The 22,206-nt window shown below is 36.4% G+C and overlaps 1 protein-coding gene across 1 annotated transcript in view; it reads right to left on the bottom strand.

The window, feature by feature from the left end:
• The window catches only part of BRWD1 (bromodomain and WD repeat domain containing 1), a 55,294-nt gene that overhangs the window by 3,395 nt on the left and 29,693 nt on the right, over positions 1 to 22,206 (bottom strand). The window contains exons 29-40 of the mRNA XM_013129681.3: positions 16,533 to 16,594; positions 12,460 to 12,615; positions 12,064 to 12,184; positions 10,945 to 11,070; positions 10,231 to 10,306; positions 8,963 to 9,007; positions 8,199 to 8,345; positions 6,955 to 7,107; positions 6,516 to 6,685; positions 4,629 to 4,864; positions 3,296 to 3,475; positions 1,840 to 2,820 (exon numbers count right to left, since the gene is read on the bottom strand). Coding sequence (XP_012985135.3) covers positions 1,840 to 2,820; positions 3,296 to 3,475; positions 4,629 to 4,864; positions 6,516 to 6,685; positions 6,955 to 7,107; positions 8,199 to 8,345; positions 8,963 to 9,007; positions 10,231 to 10,306; positions 10,945 to 11,070; positions 12,064 to 12,184; positions 12,460 to 12,615; positions 16,533 to 16,594 — 2,453 coding nt within the window. The remainder of the gene's footprint in view (positions 1 to 1,839; positions 2,821 to 3,295; positions 3,476 to 4,628; positions 4,865 to 6,515; positions 6,686 to 6,954; positions 7,108 to 8,198; positions 8,346 to 8,962; positions 9,008 to 10,230; positions 10,307 to 10,944; positions 11,071 to 12,063; positions 12,185 to 12,459; positions 12,616 to 16,532; positions 16,595 to 22,206) is intronic.

Here is a 22,206-nt window from a genome sequence, read left to right as displayed (position 1 = left end):
CATATATATTATATATATTAAAAAATAACCAAGGCAAAGTTCACACAGCTTACCTGGTTAATTGTGTAGTAGATATGCAGTTATATTTACTTGAAAATGAATGTTATGTAAACACATAAATACATACTAATATATGTCTCTACGCATATATTTATATAGAAGCATGCACATACTCCAGCAGTACTTAACGATGAAAGCCAGGTGTTGCACCTATTGACTGCTGAGGAGAAAAATGAGCCAGAAAGGGAATCTGCTAATTTAACAATAATTATGTGACCACATAATGGTCATATAATTTGGTAATACACCAAATTAGCTTAAAGATTAAGAAATTGAAATGGAAAATAAGGACAAGGGGGAATGGCTTTAAACCGAAAAAAGGAAGATTGAAATCAGATATGAAGAAAAAATTCTTCACTGTGAGGGTGGTGAGGCACTGGCACAGGTTGCCCAGAGAAGTTGTGGCTGACCCATCCCTGGCAGTGTACAAGGCCAGGCTGGACATAGGGGCTTGAAGCAACCTATTCCAGCAGAGGTGTCCCTGCCCATGGCAGTGGGGTGGAATTAGATGCTCTTTAAGGTACATTCTAACCCAAGCCATTCTGTTATTCTACAATAACTAGTGTCCAAAGTTATCTGCCATTTCATTTCAAGAAAACATCAGGGGAATAACTCACAATATAAAGAAAACAAAATGCCTGAAATTTACTTGCCTTTAAGGAACACTGTATAGGACAATGGTATATTCCCCTTTCATGTGAAAGAAGTCTCAGACTTGGCCCTATCTCTTTAACTGTCCTGGTTCTGGACATACTGGAAATTTACATTAAGGCTTTTTACTAAGTTAACAGTACACTGAGCCTTCTCCGCAGGTGACTTTGCAATGAGAACCAAATGATGTAAGTATTCACTAAGGTATTTCTTCCTTAGTGACTTTTAAAGAATATTTCATGGCCTTGTAGAAATATACTGATACTTCAGCTTTCTCCATACTTAAGAGTTTCCTTTATATGGAGTCTCTTCATTTGAATTAAGTGTTTTAAAAGGGCACCAGCTTAAAAATTTTGGTAAAACAGAAAAATGACATTCTGCTGTGCACAGGAGTTTTGACATATGAAGCACATTCAAGTAAAAATTTCAGTTCTAGAAAGCTATTAGAAGATTGTCCTCAGTTTTTCTGAGTTTTAGAAAGTGACTATGGAAACAGTTCTGACAAGTCTACAGTTCAGTAGCTAATTCCAAAATCCTCAAAACAAGGAGCAGGCCAAAGAAAGAGAAGGCACTGCTCCTTTGGAGATTTTCTGCTCCCTTGAGCTGCATACCACAGAACTCATTCACAGCACCCTTTAGAATATTGCTTAGTTTCCTGCCAACAAACTGAAAGCCAGCATTTCTCAAATTTAACTGTCACAACATACACACACAGAGCAATCTTAATTCAGGACAGATACACTACATAGCTAAGCAAATGCAAGTTAAGTATTGAAAGAACGATCATGATTTAATGACAGGGTTTTCATGGAGAAACATATTGCCTGAAATGTAGAACAACAGCCAGCACAAGAATTGTGCAAGAATTCTAAATACCACACAGCTACACCAAAGAGTTAATAGTTTTCTTTCTGTACTGCATTTGGTAACCTCCCAGTTCCAAACATGTCTAGACTTCTAGACACTGTTGTCAACATCCTACCTTACAGTTCTCCTTCCCACATAGTTATTTTAAAACAAGGAAAACTATGTGTAGTCCAAATCCTCCCAGTCATTGTCCAGTCAATCTTGTTATCCCCTTCATCTAGTGAATATCAAGAGTTAGATCTATTAACATAAAAAATTTACCTTTTCTAATTATTTTTGTTTTTCCTTTTCTCTTCCTTTTTCTTGTTTTTGAAGAAGTTTCACAGTAATTACTATTTTTGGAATCTGTCTCAGATTCTGTACCAGAAACTTGACTGAAACTGGCACAAGCTCCAGATTTTGAACTCCTTACAATTCTAGTTGGCACCAAGTTCTCAGAGACAAAACTTCTCCTGTCCTCTTTGTCTTCTGTTTCAGATTCTCCTGTGTCCTCTAAGTCACTCAAGACTTTTGCTTTTTTTAAAGGCGCAATAAACTGCAGACCAGTTGCTGTTGTGCCACTCCATCTATCCAATTCAGAATCCACTTCATCCTCAGAGTTGCTCACTGCAGGCTTATTATGTGCAGAGGTTGACTGGTCAGAAACTTTCTGACTGCTCTCATCCTCTGAATTACGGCTTTTGGAGTCATCCTCCGAAAAGTCTAGAGTGGGACTTTTCATTCTGGGAGATACAGAATGGACTGTCCCACGTAACTGTTTATGACCATTGCTCTGCCAGTTTTTCTGTTTCATCTGTATGTCTGTCTCAGAATCTGAAGTTCCATTATCAGATTCACTAACAAATCTTCTTCGTGGAGCTGATGAACCAGGTTGAGAAAGGCTTTTCTTCTTAGTAAGCTGCTCTTCTATTTCTTTCTCACTTTCAGACTTTAGGCCTACATCATCCTCAGACCCCTCCAGTAACATTCGCCTGGCTGCAGCTGAGGCATTTCGGTGAGGCAGTTTTCTGTTTTTGCACCCTATGCCAATACTTTCTGAGCTTGAAACCTCTTCCTCCACATCACTCATTAGCCTTAACTTATTAGCAGCCACAGCAGCACTTCTGCGTGGAGTTTTTCTATGTCTACCAGTACTGTTACTGTGTGACTTGGATGTCACCACTGAAGTATTTTCAGAATCACTTCCATATAACCTTTTTCTGACAGTTTTCCTTGTATTTCCATTCTCCTGAAGAGGTGCTCCTGTAAAGAAAATGAGATATTAATATCATAAATATAAAAATAGCAGCTTCTTAAGTCTTGTCAAATCTGGAAGAGGTACAGCCGACACACAACAAATGTGAAACACTCCTGGTGAGTTATATGCTTTTGTTGTCTGCCACGAGAAATTACTTAGCTATGTCATAAATTTCAGATTCATTCTAGTTTAGTGAAAATTAGAACTTCATGAATTACTGCTTTTACTTCATGAAGATATAGACTGTTGTGAGACTTTCCCTTTCACCAGGCTCTTGCTTTCTACTCTCCTCCCCTAAGTACTAATAAAAATGTATCTTTTTAAAAGCTGAGTGTTGTATTTCGAGGGTTTCAGAACTACCAACTATCAAACGGTATCTGACATAAACAACAATTCAAAAAAAATACTAATTACACATAGTTACGTATACATACACTCTTGTGTCACTTGCCATTCATGAGAAAACTACTCAGCTCTTACCTGTTTGCTTTCTCTGTGCAGCTCGATTTCTAGTTATTCTACGATTGCTGTTCTTTCTTCTACATATACCATTGTGTAGAGGAGGTGACACAAGAGCTGTAGAGCTTTCTTTGCTGTCTTCTGAGCTACTTGTAGAAGATGAAGTAGATGAAGAAGCCAAAGAACCTTCTATTTCACTTTCTGTTAGAAATAAAATAACAGTCAATTAGAATTCTATACATATGGCTAGCTTCCAGTTAAGAGCGACATTTTGCTGACCCAGGAAATCTTCAAAATTGCCTCATGATATTATCTTACAATACACTATCAGGCCTTAATGTCTTACATGTATGCAACTGATAGCTCTACAAAATCTACCACTCCCTACTGATACAGTGTTCAGTGATAGGAGGCTTCTTTAACCTGTATATAAGTTTGAAGTAAAATAACTCGGCTGTTTCCAAATAACAGAATTGAAAAAAAGCATGTTAAAAAGCAACAAAAGAGATCTGACAGATCACAGGACTAACGTTTCTTGCTGATTTTTTGTCAAGCTGAGGTGTAGGGGCAGAAGGAAAGGATAGGGAAGCAGTTATGTCTTGTGGAACTTACTTAATTTGCTAACTTTGGATGACAATTCTTATGTAACATACACGGGTGTATATCCTGTACTTCATATAGGACCATTTATCAAACACACTACACCTTCCTCTATATCCATTCACTACAACCACCTTCCTAGAAGAGCTGCTTGAAATTAAGAAATTTTATTATTCTAATTGATGAAACTTAACAGCATCAAGTAACCATGTGGTTAGCAGATTAACTTTTTCTTATCTTACTCAATTCACCTTTGCTGTGAATCCCCATATAAAAGCTGAAAACAAACCAAATTAAAAACCCCACCAAAAAAACTGAAGCGAAACACAACCACCCACTTGACTGCAAAATGGATATACAATCAAGGCAGCTCTGCCTCCAAGAAGCAAACTATCCTAACTGACAGACTTCCAATTACATGCAAGTTTTTCCATTAACAGAAGTTATATAAGCTTACTGCATTCTATGGGATTTTAAGGCAGAAATTTCCATGTTTAGTACACAGATCTTTTTATAATATTTAATAACATAGCTAGCGTCCACAATTCATTAAAATACACAAAATTCTGTATTACCCAGAAAACACTGCATAGGGACCTTGTCTAAAAAAATTCATGTTACAAATGCAAACCTCACAACAATTTAGAATGCAATTGCAAATTATAGAAATTATAAAGGAAAGGAAAGATTTGCAGACAATTCATTGGTAAGACCAAGATGAAAAGCCTCATCTGAAACAGATGCCTTTTCTGACCTGATGATAATGCAGAACAATTTGTTAGTGTTGTGGATCTAGCTTTTCCATTCCTTTCAAAGGATGCCAGGCATGCAGAATCAGAGGATTCACCAGAAGAGCTATGGTTGTAATTGCCAGCATTTGATTTATGGCTCACAACACAGGCAGCTCTGCTTGAGGTAGGTTGAGTAGAAGAATCTTCCTGCTCAGATTCAATTTTTGCCTGAGACTTTAACGGTTTCTGCTTCAGATTTCTAATGAAAGAGGAAAGAAGTAAAAAAGCAACACAAGTTGTTAAACTATGAGAAATAATGACAATTATGTACTTTAACAATACTTCTCTCTGAAAGCTTAACTAACTGTATGCCATATAATTTTAGATTTATGGAAAAGTAGTTACATTTGTGAACCAACATGATGTTTGACAATTTTAACTTTGACAAGGATATGCTTCAAGTATTTTAACTAAAATAATAGTCTATACTCCTTGTGCTGTTATGTGAGAGAAGACATTCTTTCTCTGCTCTGAGAAACAAAGGAACTAATAATGCCTTCTAGACAGCAATATCCTTTTATTGTTTACCAGGAAATTGTAACAGCAGCCTCAATTTCTCTTGAATTCCCAGTCTCTTGTTAATTGTACAAAAGCCTTAAACTAAGTGCTATGCATACAAACATTATTCCACAAAAAAACTGAGTTTCAAAGACACAAGGAAGGTGTGTCTTTAGAGAAAATTTACAGTCTAGAACAGTGTTTGTAGAGAAACGCACTGATTTGATTCTTCTTTACTGTATGTGTTAAAAGTTCAACATGCAGTTCTGGAAAATAACTTGTTTTCACATTCAGAAGTACTACTTTATCGATGGCTCCCTTACAGTCACAGGTTTTCATATATTCATCGAAGTTCACAATCTGTATATGCTCTTTTTGCTATCCAAGCACTCTCACAAACAGTCCCACATCTCAGCCCTACTAAGCACCGACTTGTAAACAAGTTATATACAAATCCTCAGATAAGAGCAGAAGTGTTGTTTCAAAGGAAAATTTCTTTCTATCCTGATATGCCTGTTTATTCCTCTGTGAAGAAGTGGGAACTCAAGGAAAACTCCCAGGAAAGCTTAAAGCTCATTGCCGGGTATGCCTGTAGCATAACCCAACATGTATGGGTACATCTGAAAATGTACAAATAATCCACTGAAATTTTAAGATGAGAAAGCCAAATATGGCAAAGAAATGGGGTTTTTTTTGGTTTGCTTTTTTTCTCCTTCTCCCTTAGAACTCTGATTTCTATCCTTCCACTGTCAGGGAAGAAAGGCTGGACAGTAGCAGAAAGGTATAAACACAGTTTCACCAGTTAAGCTTTTTCGTCTTGTATGCAAATTAAGGATGCAGAGTTAATAATGTCAACCACTACTTGTGTCAAAAGGTTGTTTACCTTCAAAAAAGAAAAGACATTATTTACCAACCCAAAGAATGCTACAGTAAGTACAAATTTCTATGAATTCCACAGAACTTTCTCCTGTGCATGATAAAACACAAAGTGCATGCAGCTTTGCAATCTTTGTAACATATACAAGTAAATCTTTGTTTCATTCCTCATTATTTCAGTCAAATTAAATATTGATTTCCTGACTGAAATATTAAAAAAAAAATTAAAATGCCAACACAGAAAACCCCCCAAATGCAAGAAACCCAATCTTTTTCTGCTCTTTGGTCCCTTCACTCTTTCACAGCTCTTTCTAAACTACAAAAAGTATACCACTGCAAGGGGAGTTATAAAAAGTCTCACTTTTTGAGCTAACCATTTAATAAACCATTATTATTTTCTTCATAGACTAAATATGACAGTCAGTATGAATATTAATCAGCTGTGATGCATCCCTACATCTTCATAAATTGGTTACCTGAGCATCTTGGTAGGTTGCTGCACTGAGCTTTGATTATGCAACCGTCTAGTATACCTCTGGTTTCTTTGTAGCTTTTCATTCTGTTTCTGACCATTTTTGAAATCTGAAACAATTCTTCTTATTTTCTCTTCAAATAGTGCTGACAATCTCAAGGTCATGCTATAAATCTAGATAAAAAAGTGGCTTATATTAAAACCAGAACTTTTCATCAAAAATAACACTTTCAAAATTAAAAACTGTACAGAAAGGAAACAGAAAAAGCATGGCACATAATCTCATGTAATGCTAGATAAAGAAGTGAACATCTCTAATAGTTTATCATATTTCTCCCACCACTTATTCAGCCAGCAGCTTTATCAAAAATACTGATACACAAACTAATTCCAAATTAATTTCATTAAGACAGGCATAGCCCCCTCCAAATATTAACAGCTACCTTTGACTTTTTGTTTGGAGTATAAGATTTTGCATTACTAAATATTAGCCTTATATCTTTGCACAGTTCCATTGGAGTGTCATAATTTCCAGCTTCCAGAGTTTCTTTCACTGTACCAAAGTCCATTGGAGTGTCTATAATATGTCTGTAATCCTAGAAAAAAACATGTGAAAAAAAAGATTTAAGAAGGTACAACAGAAAAATAACACTTTCAAATTTTATTTCTATAATCTCATGACCACAGATTATCTTAATCAGCTTCTGTTTTCAAAAGCAATGCTTTTGCTGACTAGCTGTTTAAAGTCTCAACTACATTATCTCATATAAACTCTTGCCCATTTACAAGGCAATCCTCAGAATTCCCGAGAGTTCATGAGCTGATACAATGTCACATGCTGATGTCCAGTTTCAATTCTCCTGAGTTTCCTCAATAAAAACTACTCAGTAACAATTACATGCAACTCAATGCTTTTATTGTTAATCAAAATGAGAAATCAGACTGCTGTAAATTGTCATGTAATCCTCTCCTTGGTGCATTTTACTATAAGAAAAACTGATCTGGTTTAAAAAACAAAACAAAAAAACCAAAGCAAACCAAAACACCTTTCTCTCCTGTTAATGAGTTCTAGAGATCCTCAAGATGTTTTTAAAACCTGAAGACTCAAACTCAAGATGTGAAGTCCACAGAAAAACAGCTCCATGCTTGTTTTTTTTTTTTTTCTTTGAAAGTCTTTTGGGTTTTTAGGCAATAAGGGACCAAGTTGTTAACAAGAACACAATGTAAACTAAGATAAAGAGAAGGAATAAGTCAAGTTCACAGCTCAGGCTCAGTAAACAGGTTTTTTAGGTAGTTCATCAAGAAACTACTTTTAATTAAGAACATACAGATTTATCTAAAATCCTTTACTCCCCTTTAAGGAACAGTAAGAAAACAAACAAAAAAAGTATTTGTAGATGCCACCACTGCTCTACAACTGTTTTGTGTTCTGTGTCAACATTTTGATGAATGTTACCTTAATGCATTGAGTACACAGCTGCTAGTTCTAAACCCAAAGCAGAGCAAGTTTCTTTCAGTGGTTTGGGACTAAAGCCATGGAGAGAACAAATAGCACCAAGAGCAATATGCAGATTTTATTATGGCACCAAATGTTAGAAGGAATGCCCCCCTCCGCCTCCACCTCCAAAAAACCCCAATAAAACCCAAATAATATTTATATCTTACAAAGTTAATAAGAACAACTTACAGGATACTGATCCAAATCAACTGGCTGTCTGAAAGGTTCAGAATCTTCACACTGAAAAATTAAATTCACCAGCTCCATACACTGCTTCTTCCAGCAGGTTTCATCATAGCCAGCTTTCATGCTTTTTCCTTTTTTAAAGCCCCGGCCCTTGAGAAAAAAAATGTCAGAGGAAAACATCACTGAAATGTAGCAACAAAAAGTAAACCTGATAATCTCTCTGGGATTATTTCTGGAGCAGAAAAGCACATTTCCAATCATATTGGTTTATGGCAAAAAAGGGCATTACTAGCAGATATTTTTCCCTAATATTAATAATCTCTGACAAATTATATAATTTTCTTTTGCTGTTTTTCAAGGTATTGATTTTTAACACTAAGTCACAAAAAATACACCTTTTGATACCAATTTATTCTCAAAAGATTTGAGTAATATCCATCACTCAGAGTATTTTTTCCAAGCACCTCAGTGAATAATGCTTTTATTTCTGTATCACACAGGCAAGTGAAAACTGTTACACTAAACAGCACTGGTATCTAACTTGTAAGAAAGATATTCCTATACAACCACACAGAACAACTGCAAAGCATTAGCACAGCAAACGCCTATTTAAGCAAACCTTGTACTTCTTTAACATCAGAAAAATCCTGTTCTATGAGTGTTTTAAACCCAAGCATCATTCCCACAAAATTTCAATACAGTCCCATTAACCAGTTTTTCCTGCCAGACTCGATTTAGGTATATATGGTAAAGACTAGCCAACTCACTTTTCTTCTTCTGTATGATGTTCTTGGAAGACATTTTTCATCATCCTGCACAAAATAAAATCAATAATCTTAAAAATTATGTATGAAAAAACAGCTAATGGGTGCTCAAAGTGCCATTAAAGTTCGATACTGTGGTAAAAATATATTTTTATTCTAATTTTTCCCAATAAGACAGAAGGTGAGCATATTAAAAATATATAACATAGCATTTGAAAGGCTTGAAAAGCAAAACCCTAGATATGACCACTGAAGATTCCCAACTCCAACTCTTATCCTTCATACAAGGGAAAAACCACTGCCAGAAATTGCAATGAAAAGATAATACATCAGCTTTGTGCCTCAATGACTAAAGTTGATCAGTAATTCAATTCACTGGTAATAGATGTCATGAAACTTTGATTTTTGTTTGTCCCGAGTTTAGGAAATGACATCTTATGATCAAGTTACTTTTGGTAAAAAAAACATTACAACATGGAAGTACTATGGCAATGCTGTAGTAGTGAGATAAAGAACTAAAATAACTGAGTACAATTTGTTCTCTACTTATTAATCTGCAAGGAGGAACAACTACTTTGCAACTTTACAAAGTCTTACTAGTAAATGCCAAATTAGAAGTCAAAATGTGAAAAAGACATCAGTTTGGGCAGCTTTGGATACACTGTTAATAAGCATACAGCACTGCAGGTAACATTCATTGTGTAACAATTCTGCATATTTACCTTTATGAAATTCATAAATGCATGTTATTAAATTCTCAATGAGGAATAGAAATCTGATGCAGAATTCATATTGTGGTATACAGAGAAACTGAGAGCCAAAGCATCACTGCAATAGTTATACAACTTTTCAGCTTTTAGCATTTGTGACTGTATGAATGACAGTTTTTATTTTAGAAATAACCAGACACATATAATTAAAACACAATGAAAACAGCTACTCATATACTCTTGAAATATTTATATCATGTTTCTGAACATTAACATGCTTCAGAAATACAGTGCCACTCACAAAACACAGAACTGCTTTAGTTAATAGCACAGTCACAGTACAAAATACATATTTATTTCTTAAAACTGACAACTCAAAATTACTTTAATAAACCATCTTCTCACATAATTCCTCACATATATAATATAATCCACATTTAACTATGTAAATGAATAAATACAAACATCCCTGTAAAAATGACAATTTTACCAAAATATTTGAAGGCTAGTGGCATTTTCTTGCCACCACACATTACTGGAATTATCCACAAAAAAGCTTACCAGATCAGCATCAAGACAATCTTGTTCATCATCTGTTGTGCTACATAGTTCAAAAATGTTTGTACAGTTCTGATCACTGAAATGCAATAAAATCTCTGTTACTGCAATAGCAAAACCATAGCTATCATTTCCTAGATTAAACCCAGACACAAAAGTTGTATTTCTACTAGAAAACAGTAACTAAGAATTAAATTAAAAACAAAACTCAAGATGATTATAATGTTACATCTGAAAAACTGCTATAGTGTGCATTTCAGAAGTAGTGAGGGGAAGACGGTGAAGTTAGCATTAGGGATTTGAAAGGGGCCTTCACGTCTGGATCTACCTGCAGAAAGATTGCCTATGCTAGCTTCTTTCAAAATAATCCTCTTGACATTAACTGAGTCAGACAAGCTACCACAACAACTTCTACACGTGCTAGACAGTACAGAACTTAACTTCATAGGTTGAGCTACTTTCATGTCAAGCAACACTTCAATGCTATAAATACCAGTGAATACTACTCAGGGAAAAAGTTAAAATGTCTCTATGCTGAACGTTTAAGCATTTCCCTGGTTAAGATCATACTCAGAATTATTCACTTGTGCTGCAGGGCACTGAAGAATAGTAAGAAAACAAAAGAAGGAGTATTCACAACAAAGTGATGTTAAGATATTCTCCCACCATTTCAGAGCACAAATATTCAAACAATAAATAGATTAAAATACCACTTACTTGATAAACTTTAAGAGCTGGGTAGTGATCTTTTTTGCAGCTCTAGCAATAGCACTCCCAGGTTCATTGAAGGTCCTAGCATTGCTTTCAATATATCTTACTTCCCAAACCAATGCAGAGATTCTCCTTAAAATTAAAAAATATTTCACCTTTAATACTAAGCCAAAAAGCTTAAAAACGGCAAAAAATTTAGCAATTTTCTGTCCAGTTTAAGATAGGTATCTTCTGTTTTAAATCTCATTAGACCAGTAGAAAATTCTACAAATTGAAGTTTTAACTTCATAGAAACGAGCTAGCACAACTATGTAATTTCATTTATAACATTCATTTTTCCAATTCCTTATAATTGTGAAGCAGTGATACCCCAAGTTTGCAGCTCTTTGCCTACAAACTTCAAACTATTTCCCAAGACTTTATTTCAGTCTTATGAAGGAGGAAAAAAACTACTAATGACTCTATGCTGTACTTATAGACAAACTGACTGCAAGTCCAGATGAACACAAAATTTCTTTTAGAACTATATCCAGCATATTCAGCAAATCAGAACTCCATCACACTTAAGTTTCTTCCCTCTTTCTCTACCATAAGTGTTTATCATTTAAAAAGCTGCTATTAATATTTAACATGTCATCTCAGTGTTTAAGCCTATTTCTGAAAGTAGTAAGTCCTTAAGATCTCTTGAAGTTCAAAGCAACTGAAGCACAGCACTTCAAAATCTGATTTAAGCCCTCAGCACTGACTTAACTTTATCGTTTGTTTTATTAAAAATATTTACTGATTTACAAATTTCTCAGAGAGTGTCAGTGTTCAGGTAACTGTCAGTGTGATTCTGGAAATAGTGCCAGTGTAGGCTGATATCAATTTCCTTACAAACTAAGAAAATTATTCATTAAAATTGAATATTTATCAAAATTATTCATTAAAAATGAACACAACATTGCAGTTATACCAACCATCAGAGCCCTGCTACAAAGCACCAGTAATGTTGAATTCAGGTACTGGACTACTGGTTTTCAGAATGTTTGTAAAAAGAACAGTTGGTCTTACTAAAAAAGTTTAATCTTCCCACAACAGATACTCAGGGCCACATTTGCCCTTGTTTCAACTGCTAGCACTGACCTGTAAAATCTGTTAGCCAGTCTTGTCCGGATGGTGTTCAGGTCAGTTGGATAAGCAATCACGGTACAGTACTTGGGATATGTACACAGGTCAACTGGAGCAGCAAAAGCTGCTGAAATGTCTGTTAAGGAACAGCAAGATTAATTTAAATATTTCAAGGCTTGCATGCATGTGACAATCAAGCCAGGTGTTGAACTGCTTCTTGATAAAACCAATGATGTATAAAAATATAAAAATCTCAGTACAAACAGGAAGAACTGCACGTAATGTATGAACATTTCTAGTACTTCATCATAGGGAATTTTTAAAGGATGCCATGGATATTCTACGGTGGATATTCTATTTATAAATGTAACACTAGGAGAAAACTACATAAAGTTTAGATGACACGCTTACCAAGAGTCATAAGCTGATCAATACCACTGATAATCCGCTCACATGCTTCATCACGAGATCTCATCCCCCACTCTCCTTCTTGTGGTTTGTATAGTAGCTTCTCCACCTCTTCAAATGTCACAGAAACACTAGCTCCTAATTCTTCAGGCTGATCGACTGAAGAGTGATAGCAAACAGCAGAGGGTAAGGAGTGAGAACACAAAACAAGATAAATTGTTAAGCACTTGCACATATTAAATGCTCACATGCTCAAAACTGACAAAAAAGTTGCCTTAAAGTGGAGTTTGAAGCCAAGACTAAAGGGAAAAGAAGTACACAAAAGGCATACGAAAGCAAAGATATCCCTTATTCACCTCTTCTGCAGCTCTGAATTTCCAGAAGTCTCTTTCCTCTCTGTCTAAGCACTGGACTTAGAAGAGCTGTTCATATGCTTTTTTTTTTTAATGCATATCCTAACCTGCACATGGTTTTACCTTAATAAGTTTATTTGTGCCCCAACCTTAACCACATGCAAGACAGGCAATATACTTTGTGCCATTTTTCCTGGTATTAACAAGAGTGATCGTTTGGACCTTTAAGAAAATGTTTTGAACATGGCAGATTAATGATTCAAGGCAGTAAGAACTAGTAGAAGTATCAAGCTGTAATGTATGGTTCTGTGGAAAGAGTCCACTTACAAAGACTAATGCAATCTGGCCAATGCAGAATGACTGAGTAGATAATATGTCATCCCTGGTTATCTCCTTATTAACTCCACAGATTTATTTTTTTTACTACATCTGCAGTTTCTGCACTTTCATTGTTTTTGAAAAGCTAAGTTCCTCATTTCATTTGAGCTCTTGAAGAGGAACAAACATATGAAGATTCCTATCAGACACCGTGGGTAGGCAATAGCATTTCTTTGCACTGATTAGGACAACTGGAATTAGCAGATAAATTCTTTTTATTAGAAGATAAATCCAACAGTATAAAACATGCAGGCTAACAATAAGAACTTCCATTAGCATCTGAGAGTCTGTCCATTAAAAATGAAAGCAAGAAAGAGGGTAGAGTCCTTTTCAGTGTTACGATGACTGTAATCCATTAATATGTTATATACAAATTCTAAAATACATTTCAGCTACAAATACTGTAGCAAGAAGAAGGAAAAAAAAAAACCAAAAAACACCAGCTCAGAAAACTAAACCAACTGAAAAACAAAAAAATACCCCAGGCTTTAGTGGGGAATCTTGTAAGTTTATGAAAAGGACTATTTTTTCCTTCAGCTGAATAGGGTTAGTCTTAATAACCGCTGTTCAATATTACACTGATGGAGGCCTAAGTATTTGTTATCCACTGAAATAGTACTAGAGATGAAGCAGCTCTTCAAGGAAAAAAAAAGGATAAAATACAAAAAGGTGCTAGGAAAAGCTGAAGGGACAGAGGTGACTCACTTAAATGATCCTTATAACTCATCTTCAAGCTAAAACAAATTCTGCAACCGAACTTCCTGAAGACAACACTAAGAGAAAGCAGCAAGTAATGCTTCTACACTTACATAGGGTTGTGTCAAGAAGAACTCAACATGGTATCTGGCACTCCATTGCATAAGCGCTCAAGAGGGATTTTCTCCTGCAGGAGTAACAACTAAAGCAGAATGACAGACTAAAACAAACAAGACTGTCCTTCTCAAGCAGCACAAATATCTCTGCTTCACGTTCTTTGCAGCACCCTGGTACATGTGTCACAGAAGACTTGTCACAACTCCTGGCATTTTCTGTATATTTTCATAGTATGACCATATGGCCTAATGTAATCTGATAGAGTAAACAGGTCACAAGTCTGCACCCCCAGAAGGAGGGTTGCAGTACTTACAGTACTGCTACTGACAGTTAATACATGCAACAGCCAGTTCACACTAATACCGGACTACCAAGCAGGCTGCTGAAACTGAATTTTCAGGTCCGTATGCACCAGATTTTCCTCATCTTGACAGCATTGTCTGTGACAAGAGTTTGACACCTAATACTGTATCTTCATAATCATAAGACAAAACTCATGTTTACAAGATAGAAAAGGTAACAAATTAAAGTTGTGACCTGCTAGTTAGTCCAACTTCAGTGCTATTCTTCTCCCACACATCTATCTTAGTAAAATGAATAAAAAAAAATGCTTTAAGAGTGGCAAACATGAGGTACAATTTTAATTTGGTCTGCAAGTCATTCAACAGAAGAAAGAAAAAGCAAAGGAGAAGGGAGCTAACTCCTGCTTTATACTATACTGTTAACATAATAATGCTTTCCATAAATGCCCAAAACCTTTCTGCAAGAAGCTTTACTTCCTTACAGTGCCATTTTCTGGCAAAAACAAGGAGTTACGAATCGTCTTCAAGCAATTTCTTTTTTTATTATTCCTCTAGCCTAGTGGCTGCTGTGGTGCTTATCCTTGACCTGCTCAGAGGATGTTCTTCTCAATTCTTTGACCTTCTCAACAAAAGACACACTAGCTTTTAGAGCTGTGTTTCGGGGTTGGTTTTTTGTGGGGTTTTTTTTTGGGGGGGGGGTTGTTTTTTTCTGTGTATGTGTGTGCCCCCAGTTTTTGCACAGTAAAGTCGCAGCTCCTCAGATCGATCAAACCTTAAGCTCTTAACATAAAGTAGTAACTTACTAGATCAAAGAAAGAAGTTACAATTTCTCTGATATAGCCAGTAAAGGATGACTTACACATTTAATACTATCCAGATTTAAATTAGCATCTGTAGGATGTCTGTCATTACATTGCCAGCATAGCAATTTCAAGAATCCTAGTTCTTCATGCTATCAAATGTAAGTGGTTAAGAATGCTACTCTTTACATGCCAATCCCTAGGAGGAAAAACTGATAAAAACAGCAACTTAAGCCATAGTTAGTACACAATGCTCACAAGAAATGGATACAATTTGGCCTGCTAGCAAAATAAATCCTGGCTTAAGTTCATACATAAGGCATGTGAGCCTCTGGTAATATGACAGTCACTCAGTGACATATATGGGAAGCATTAACCAGTTCACAATGAATAAGAAAAACTTCTGTATGTTAGGAGGAGACAGATGTTGGTAATGAGAAAACTGAATGTTCCAATTAAATGTGCATGTGCATAAAACCAAAACCCTGCTGATTATTTGTCTTCTATAAATTAAAACGTAAAATGATTTCAATATAAGATTTTGATTTAAGACTGTTTTGCAGAATTTGCCATCGCAAGATACGACTGAAGCAGCCATCTAACACTTTGAAGATCAGACAGGTGGCTCCGGAGAACATCCACATGTATACAATATACTCATATTTAAGAAATAAAAAAATACAGTGTAAGCCTTCCTGGTGTCTGGGAAACAAGCCAACTCCTAGCAAAGACTATTAAGAAAATTAGTAACTTTGACAGTTTATTCAGTAACTACTCTCTCACTGCTTCACAAACCACAAACTTCCCCTCCTCCACCTAGCTGGTACCAACAAGCACTGGAAAACTGAGTTGAATAAGACAAACCAGGAATGCAACTGTTTCATTTACAGTTAATTTGGATTTGACCAGCAAGCTTTATAAATTGCTGAGTTTAAACTACATGCAGGAAGGACTGACTGAAAGGAAATTATTTTATACATTCTTTTTATGCATTCTTCACCCACCCCCTTATACCATAATGTATTACAAACCAGTTTTTTTGAAACTTAAGATGTATTTGAAACTTGACATTTGGAAGTAGCAGGTTTTATACACATTTAAACTATTTCCTTCAAAATTGCTCTGGAAGATGTAAAGGGGAAAAAAATAAAATAAATAGGTATATTCAAGGTGTTTCAGCAAATCCGAAGCAAGACTGTTTTCAAGAACTTTCTTGCCTGAATGCACAAAACCACCCTGTTGACATTCTCTGTAATTTAAAGGATAACTATTACCTCATCAATTCCACCTGTTAAGTAGATATGCACTGTATTTGGATGACTTAGTGGCAAGAGTCACAAGAAAGATAGGAAGGTCCACTACCTGCACAGAATGAAGGAACTAGAAAGAGGAAGAAACACATTAAACTGTTTTAGTGAGTTTCTACCTACCATTATCAGGAACTGGTTCCATGTCCCATGGGCTAAGTTTTTCAATTTCACCATTGTCCCATCTGATGGTCACCAAGTTAAAAAAAAAAAAAAAAAAAGGTAAGGTTATCTTGACTCAGAGGTATTCCTCCAAACAGATTTAAATCACAGCTATATTTAGGTATTAATACAAATATGCTGTATAAACGTGCAAATAAACAAAAACATTAGCTAGCAATTAGCTGTCACAGTGCAAAAAGGAAACATTCTTCATAATGAATTTCAAATTAAGATTTGGCTTAATGCTCCCATGCTCCTGATTTGGCTGTATGCAACTTGATATAGAAATCGATTTTACAAAAGGCATATAAGGAAGTTCTAAAAAACAAATAAGCCATACACTTGGAAAAATAACATCATCAAGGGGCTGATATAATAAAAGCACACAGAGGAAAGGATTTTTCATTCTGCTAACCACAACAGTAGTTGTGCAAGTCTGTGGAATGTTTCAGAGAAAGAACAGTAAGTGATGTATTTGGTAGATTAATATTTCATAAGGCACATCACATTATGACAAAGAAAAGATTAAATATGAAATGAAGAAACTGAAGAAACAACCAAGAGGAAGCAAAGGCAAATAGAACTGATATTGACAGTGCGCTTATCTATTACTTATGAATATAATTTTGAGACATCTCCAAATCCTTCTACATTTAGGCAGATTTTTACACATTTTTAACAACACAAAAAGTATCAATTATTTTTGGTATTTCAAAGATACAAAATACCTGATTAATCAGCTTAACGCCCTACTGGTCCAGCTAGACAAGTAATGTGTCTTCGAAACTATTGCTGGGAGATGCTATTTACAGAGACTATAAGATCCTGGTACAGAATCCCAAGGGTTGGAAGGGACCTTGAAAGATCTAGTCCAACCCCCCTGCAAGAGCAGGGAAACCTAGAGTACATCACACAGGAACTTGTCCAGGCAGGCCTTGAATATCTCCAACGTAGGAGACTCCACAACCCCCCTGGGCAACCTGCTCCAGTGCTCTGTCACTCTCACAGTAAAGAAGTTCTTCCTGATGTTAACATGGAACCTCCTATGCTCCAGTTTACACCCATTGCCCCTTGTCCTATCACTGGCTATCACTGAAAAAAGCCTATCTCCATCATCCTGACACCCACCCTTTACATATTTGTAAACACTTCTACTCATACTTCATCATTCGTGATCACTGTATACCTCTAGGCATGTTTGTGAACACACCCCAGCATACTTCCATTAGTACATGTTTACTCTTGTGTAACACATTTTTGACCCTGCTAACACTGTTTCCACAGCTTTCTGTGTAAAATATATGTCCAAATTTTAAACAAGTCCCCTACAGATTTCAACATGCACCTCTAGTTCTGTCATTACAGAATCTGGTGACTAATTCTCTATTCACCATGCCTGTCACCTTTATGACTTCATGAACTATGAACACACCGCTTTCAGCATCATTTCTATCTGAAGAGACAACTTTTTGGGGTCTTTACCCATGAAGTATCTGGTACATAGAGTCATAGAATAGTTAAGGTTGAAAGGCACCTTAAGATCATCTAGTTCCACCCCCTCTGCCACGGGCAGGCACATCTCACACTAAACCATGTCACCCAAGGCTCTTTTCCAACCCAGCCTTGAACACTGACACGGATGGAGCATTCACAGCTATCTCGGGCAACACGTTCCAGTGCCTCACCACCCTCACAATAAAGGACTCCTACCTTATAATCTAATCTAAAGTTCCCCTGTCTAAGTTTTAACCTGTTACCCCTTGTCCTATCTTTACAGTCCCTAACGAAGAGTCCTTCCTCAGCATCCCTGTAGGCCCCTTCCAGATACTGGAAGGCTGCTATGAGGTCTCCATGCAGCCTTCTCGAGCCTGAACAGCCCCAACTTTCTCAGCCTGCCTTCATACGGGAGGTGCTCTAGTCCCCTGATCATCCTCATGGCCCTCCTCTGGACTTGTTCCAGCAGTTCCATGTCCTTTTTATGTTGAGGACACCAGAACTGCACACAATACTCCAGGTGAGGTCTCACGAGAGCAGAATAGAGGGGCAGGATCACCTCTTTTGACCTGCTGGTCACACTCCTTTTGATGCAGCCCAGGATACAGTTGGCTTTCTGGGCTGCAAGCTCACACTGAAGCTGACTCATGTTCATTTTCTCATTGACCAACACCCCCATGTGCTTCTCCACAGGGCTGCTCTGAATCTCTTCTCTGTCCAACCTGTAGCTGTGCCTGGGATTGCCCCAACCCAGGTGCAGGACCTTGCACTTGTCATGAGTAAACTTCATAAGGCTGGCATCAGCCTACTTCACAAGTGTATCAAGCATACCAAATACATGCTGTCTACTGTCCACTTCATTCATATGCTTACCAACAGAGCCACAGAAATTCAAAAGGGGTAGAGTTAGAACTTCCCTGTATAGATGCAGTGACGGCTCTTTCCTACAGCAGGGTTTATCCTTGTGTTCACTAGCATAAGTCTTTATTATAGGCATATACCAGAAACTGAAGTCAAATAGATCAGCTTACAGCTCACCAATTTTCCTCCAGAGCCTTCTCTGTTGGCAGGAGTTACAATAGCAATCTGACAGTCCTCTAGTACAGGGTCCAACTGTAGGATAGTTTGCAACTCTGCCAGGAGTTTCATATCAGAGTTCTTCAAATGCCTGGTTGAGTGCCATCTACTTCTTATGACTTAATAAACTTAGGTATTTGATTTAATACCTCCTGTGTATTTACCTCAAACAAACTGAAAATTGAGATGATAATTCTTATAATATTTTATTACTAGAATTCTGCTCAGGCAAGAGCACTTCTCAATTATATTGGATTACCCACTGACTCTAGGGGAAAAAAAAAAAAAAAAAAAAAGAAAATCGATCCAGCCACATTCAGCCTGTTTGACATTTATGAACTAACAGAGTTCTGAAGGTTCATCTGTTTGGTTCTCCTCCACAGTTAATGCATGTACAATACTTCAAAAGTTGTTAGTATTCATAAACATATCATAATACTGTATGAAAGATTTTAACAGTACAGTTTAGTACAGCATAAGACCCATTTAGTTTCTCTGAAGCTCCACTCATCCACACAACTTAAGTAACAGTAACGCAACTTGAGGATATATAAAACTGCTTCTACTACATAAATACCTATTTTTGTCTGGCCAATAATATAACAAAACATTCTATTCACACATCTTCTATTTATTTATTATCTATACAACAGTGGTGTTGATAATTTGAGATGATTCTCAAGCGTGACAACCTGGTTACTGATAAGACTTTTAAGTTACATGGCAATTACTCCCCTTCATTTTATTCAAATGTGGTTTCCCCACACTCTCCATCACTGAGTTTTGAAGCCAGCTTTCAAAGGTTGTTTCTGGTATAATATAAAAGCACTTCTATTCTAATAAAGCTCTTTGTCTCAGAAGTGGCAAAGAACAATTGCAGATGGTCAAACTGAGCTGGATTAGCAGAATTCTACCATCTAAAGGAGTAGAGTAACTCAAATCCTGATTGAAGAAAACAGCCAGCACAGTGCGGTTTTGCCAAGAAAGAGTCACAACCATTTATGTTTACTTTTCCTCATTTAAATAAATGTAAAACTTGTTTTTAAAAATTTGTATTTAAAAATATCTTTGTATGCAATGTATAGAGTATATGAATGCAAATTATGAAGCTACTGCTGCTGAACCACATGCAGATTCTTGGGTAGACAAGACTTTAGATTCTTGAACAAAGGCCTGTACTTAAGAGTGAAGCACCTAGCCGCATTGTAAAACCTAACTATACCTGCAAAACACTTAAAGTATTTTCATATACATATTTTAGGAATCTTCTCTAGAGGAGCTGTTTGTGAGTCAAGGTAGAACAAAGTCACATTCTCTACAAAAGCAGCACAAATCTTTAAAGAGCTCTCTTTTGAAAGTGGTCTTTAAAGAGCATTGCATTCCTTACCTATTCAGTTATTAAGCTAACTTCAAAGCAGTTCTAGACTTTACCCTGGTAAATGCTGGTTTATTGAAATATTGGAACACCCTTTAGAATTCACAGAAGAAAGAAGTCTAAGAAACTGACTACAGGCTCTTTTTCATAACTGGAATCTTGAGTTTTAATTGGCCAAGAAAACAACTAATAACCCCATCTGAACTTACTCTGAGGGAACAACTGGTAGCCTAACAAAACATAGGAAAGGGATAAGATTCAGAAGGTAACATATATTCTCCATGGTTTGAGCTACTTAACTGGTAAAATTTAGCACTTTGAAACAGGATTCAGTTGTATTTTCACACTGGTATCTGGACTCAGTGGACTTTTAGTCTGGACATCATTTTACAAAACAAGGGAAAATATACTAGCTAGTAACTTGAATAATTTACCCCTACATCACCTGCAGGAGACATGCACTCCTGTGTATCTATCCTGGGACATGGATAAGATGTCAGTAAGCATCAGTACCATTTTAGCTTGTCAAGATACTCTCTTTGGCCAAGACAAAAGTCCAAAGCAGAATGAGATCAATGTACTGAGTCTGGATCTCAGGTTTTTGTCTGTATGTACTTTCTCATCATGGGTGAGTAAGTAACTGTCAGAAAGACAGTGGGGGGTAGGGAAAGCCTTCTAACAATGTAGCTCTGAATATCAAATATACTGTAAAAGACATGAAAAGAATCCCTGGTCATGACAGAAATTGGAATATTATGTATTTAATGATTATTCTCCTGGCAATTCCCCCTTGCTGGAAGAATCCAAAGCAAGGAAGATCCCAGAACCATTCCAGACAACTTGGTAAGTGTCTTCATTTCAGGTGGGATAGAGTTAATTTTCTTCATAGTTACTGGTACAGTGCTGTTGACAATATCCTGATTCTGAGCACTGAGGGCCAAAGTTACCTTTGTTCACATTTCTTCTACTTTGTGTGAAGGAGATACTTTGTCAATATAAAGAGGGTGCATAGGATCACCTCTACTGTCAACCTGTCATGGGGGGATAATACGAAGTAATTTTTCAGAACCTGCAGTGGTAAAGAAGGTAATGGTTCATCTATCTTGTTACTAGTTTGACCCAGATGTTCTTGGCCTTCATTTAAACAGGTTTTTTTTTCTACTCCAATATCCTTTACTTAATTGGTATTCCATGCTTTGAACAATGCACTTGATACTATATGCCTTCATCCAGGTGGTATTATCTCCTGCCAAGTACTCTAGGCAAAGGGACTTGCCTGTTACAGGGTCACATTATCTGCCAGTTACCTAGCTAAATATCACCCAAAGAAGAAATCAAAAGGTGAAATTACAAGTGGGATCTGCAAAATAAGAAATATGGCAGAACATCACTAGGCAGTGAAGAGACTAAAGTTCTGTCAAGATAGAACATTCTTCTGTCTGACAACATTCATGTGTCAAGCATGATGAGAGCAACATTTGGAAACATCCTCTACAAGAGTCTCAAATGACAGTATGAGATCAACTTACTTGCTCATGTGGACTACAACATGAAAGACAGAAGTTCAAGAACTTGAAGCATAACGAATATATCAGTAACAGATTTAGAATGCCCCATCCAAAACAAATTATAATTAACATACACAGAAAATTGCACTGCTTGATTTGTGAAAGAGGTCTACCACTAGTC

Source organism: Melopsittacus undulatus, chromosome 2 (genome assembly GCF_012275295.1).
Source record: "Melopsittacus undulatus isolate bMelUnd1 chromosome 2, bMelUnd1.mat.Z, whole genome shotgun sequence".
NCBI lineage: Eukaryota > Metazoa > Chordata > Aves > Psittaciformes > Psittaculidae > Melopsittacus > Melopsittacus undulatus.
The sequence above is the reverse complement of the archived record's forward strand: the minus strand, read 5'-3'. Positions and strand labels throughout refer to the sequence as shown.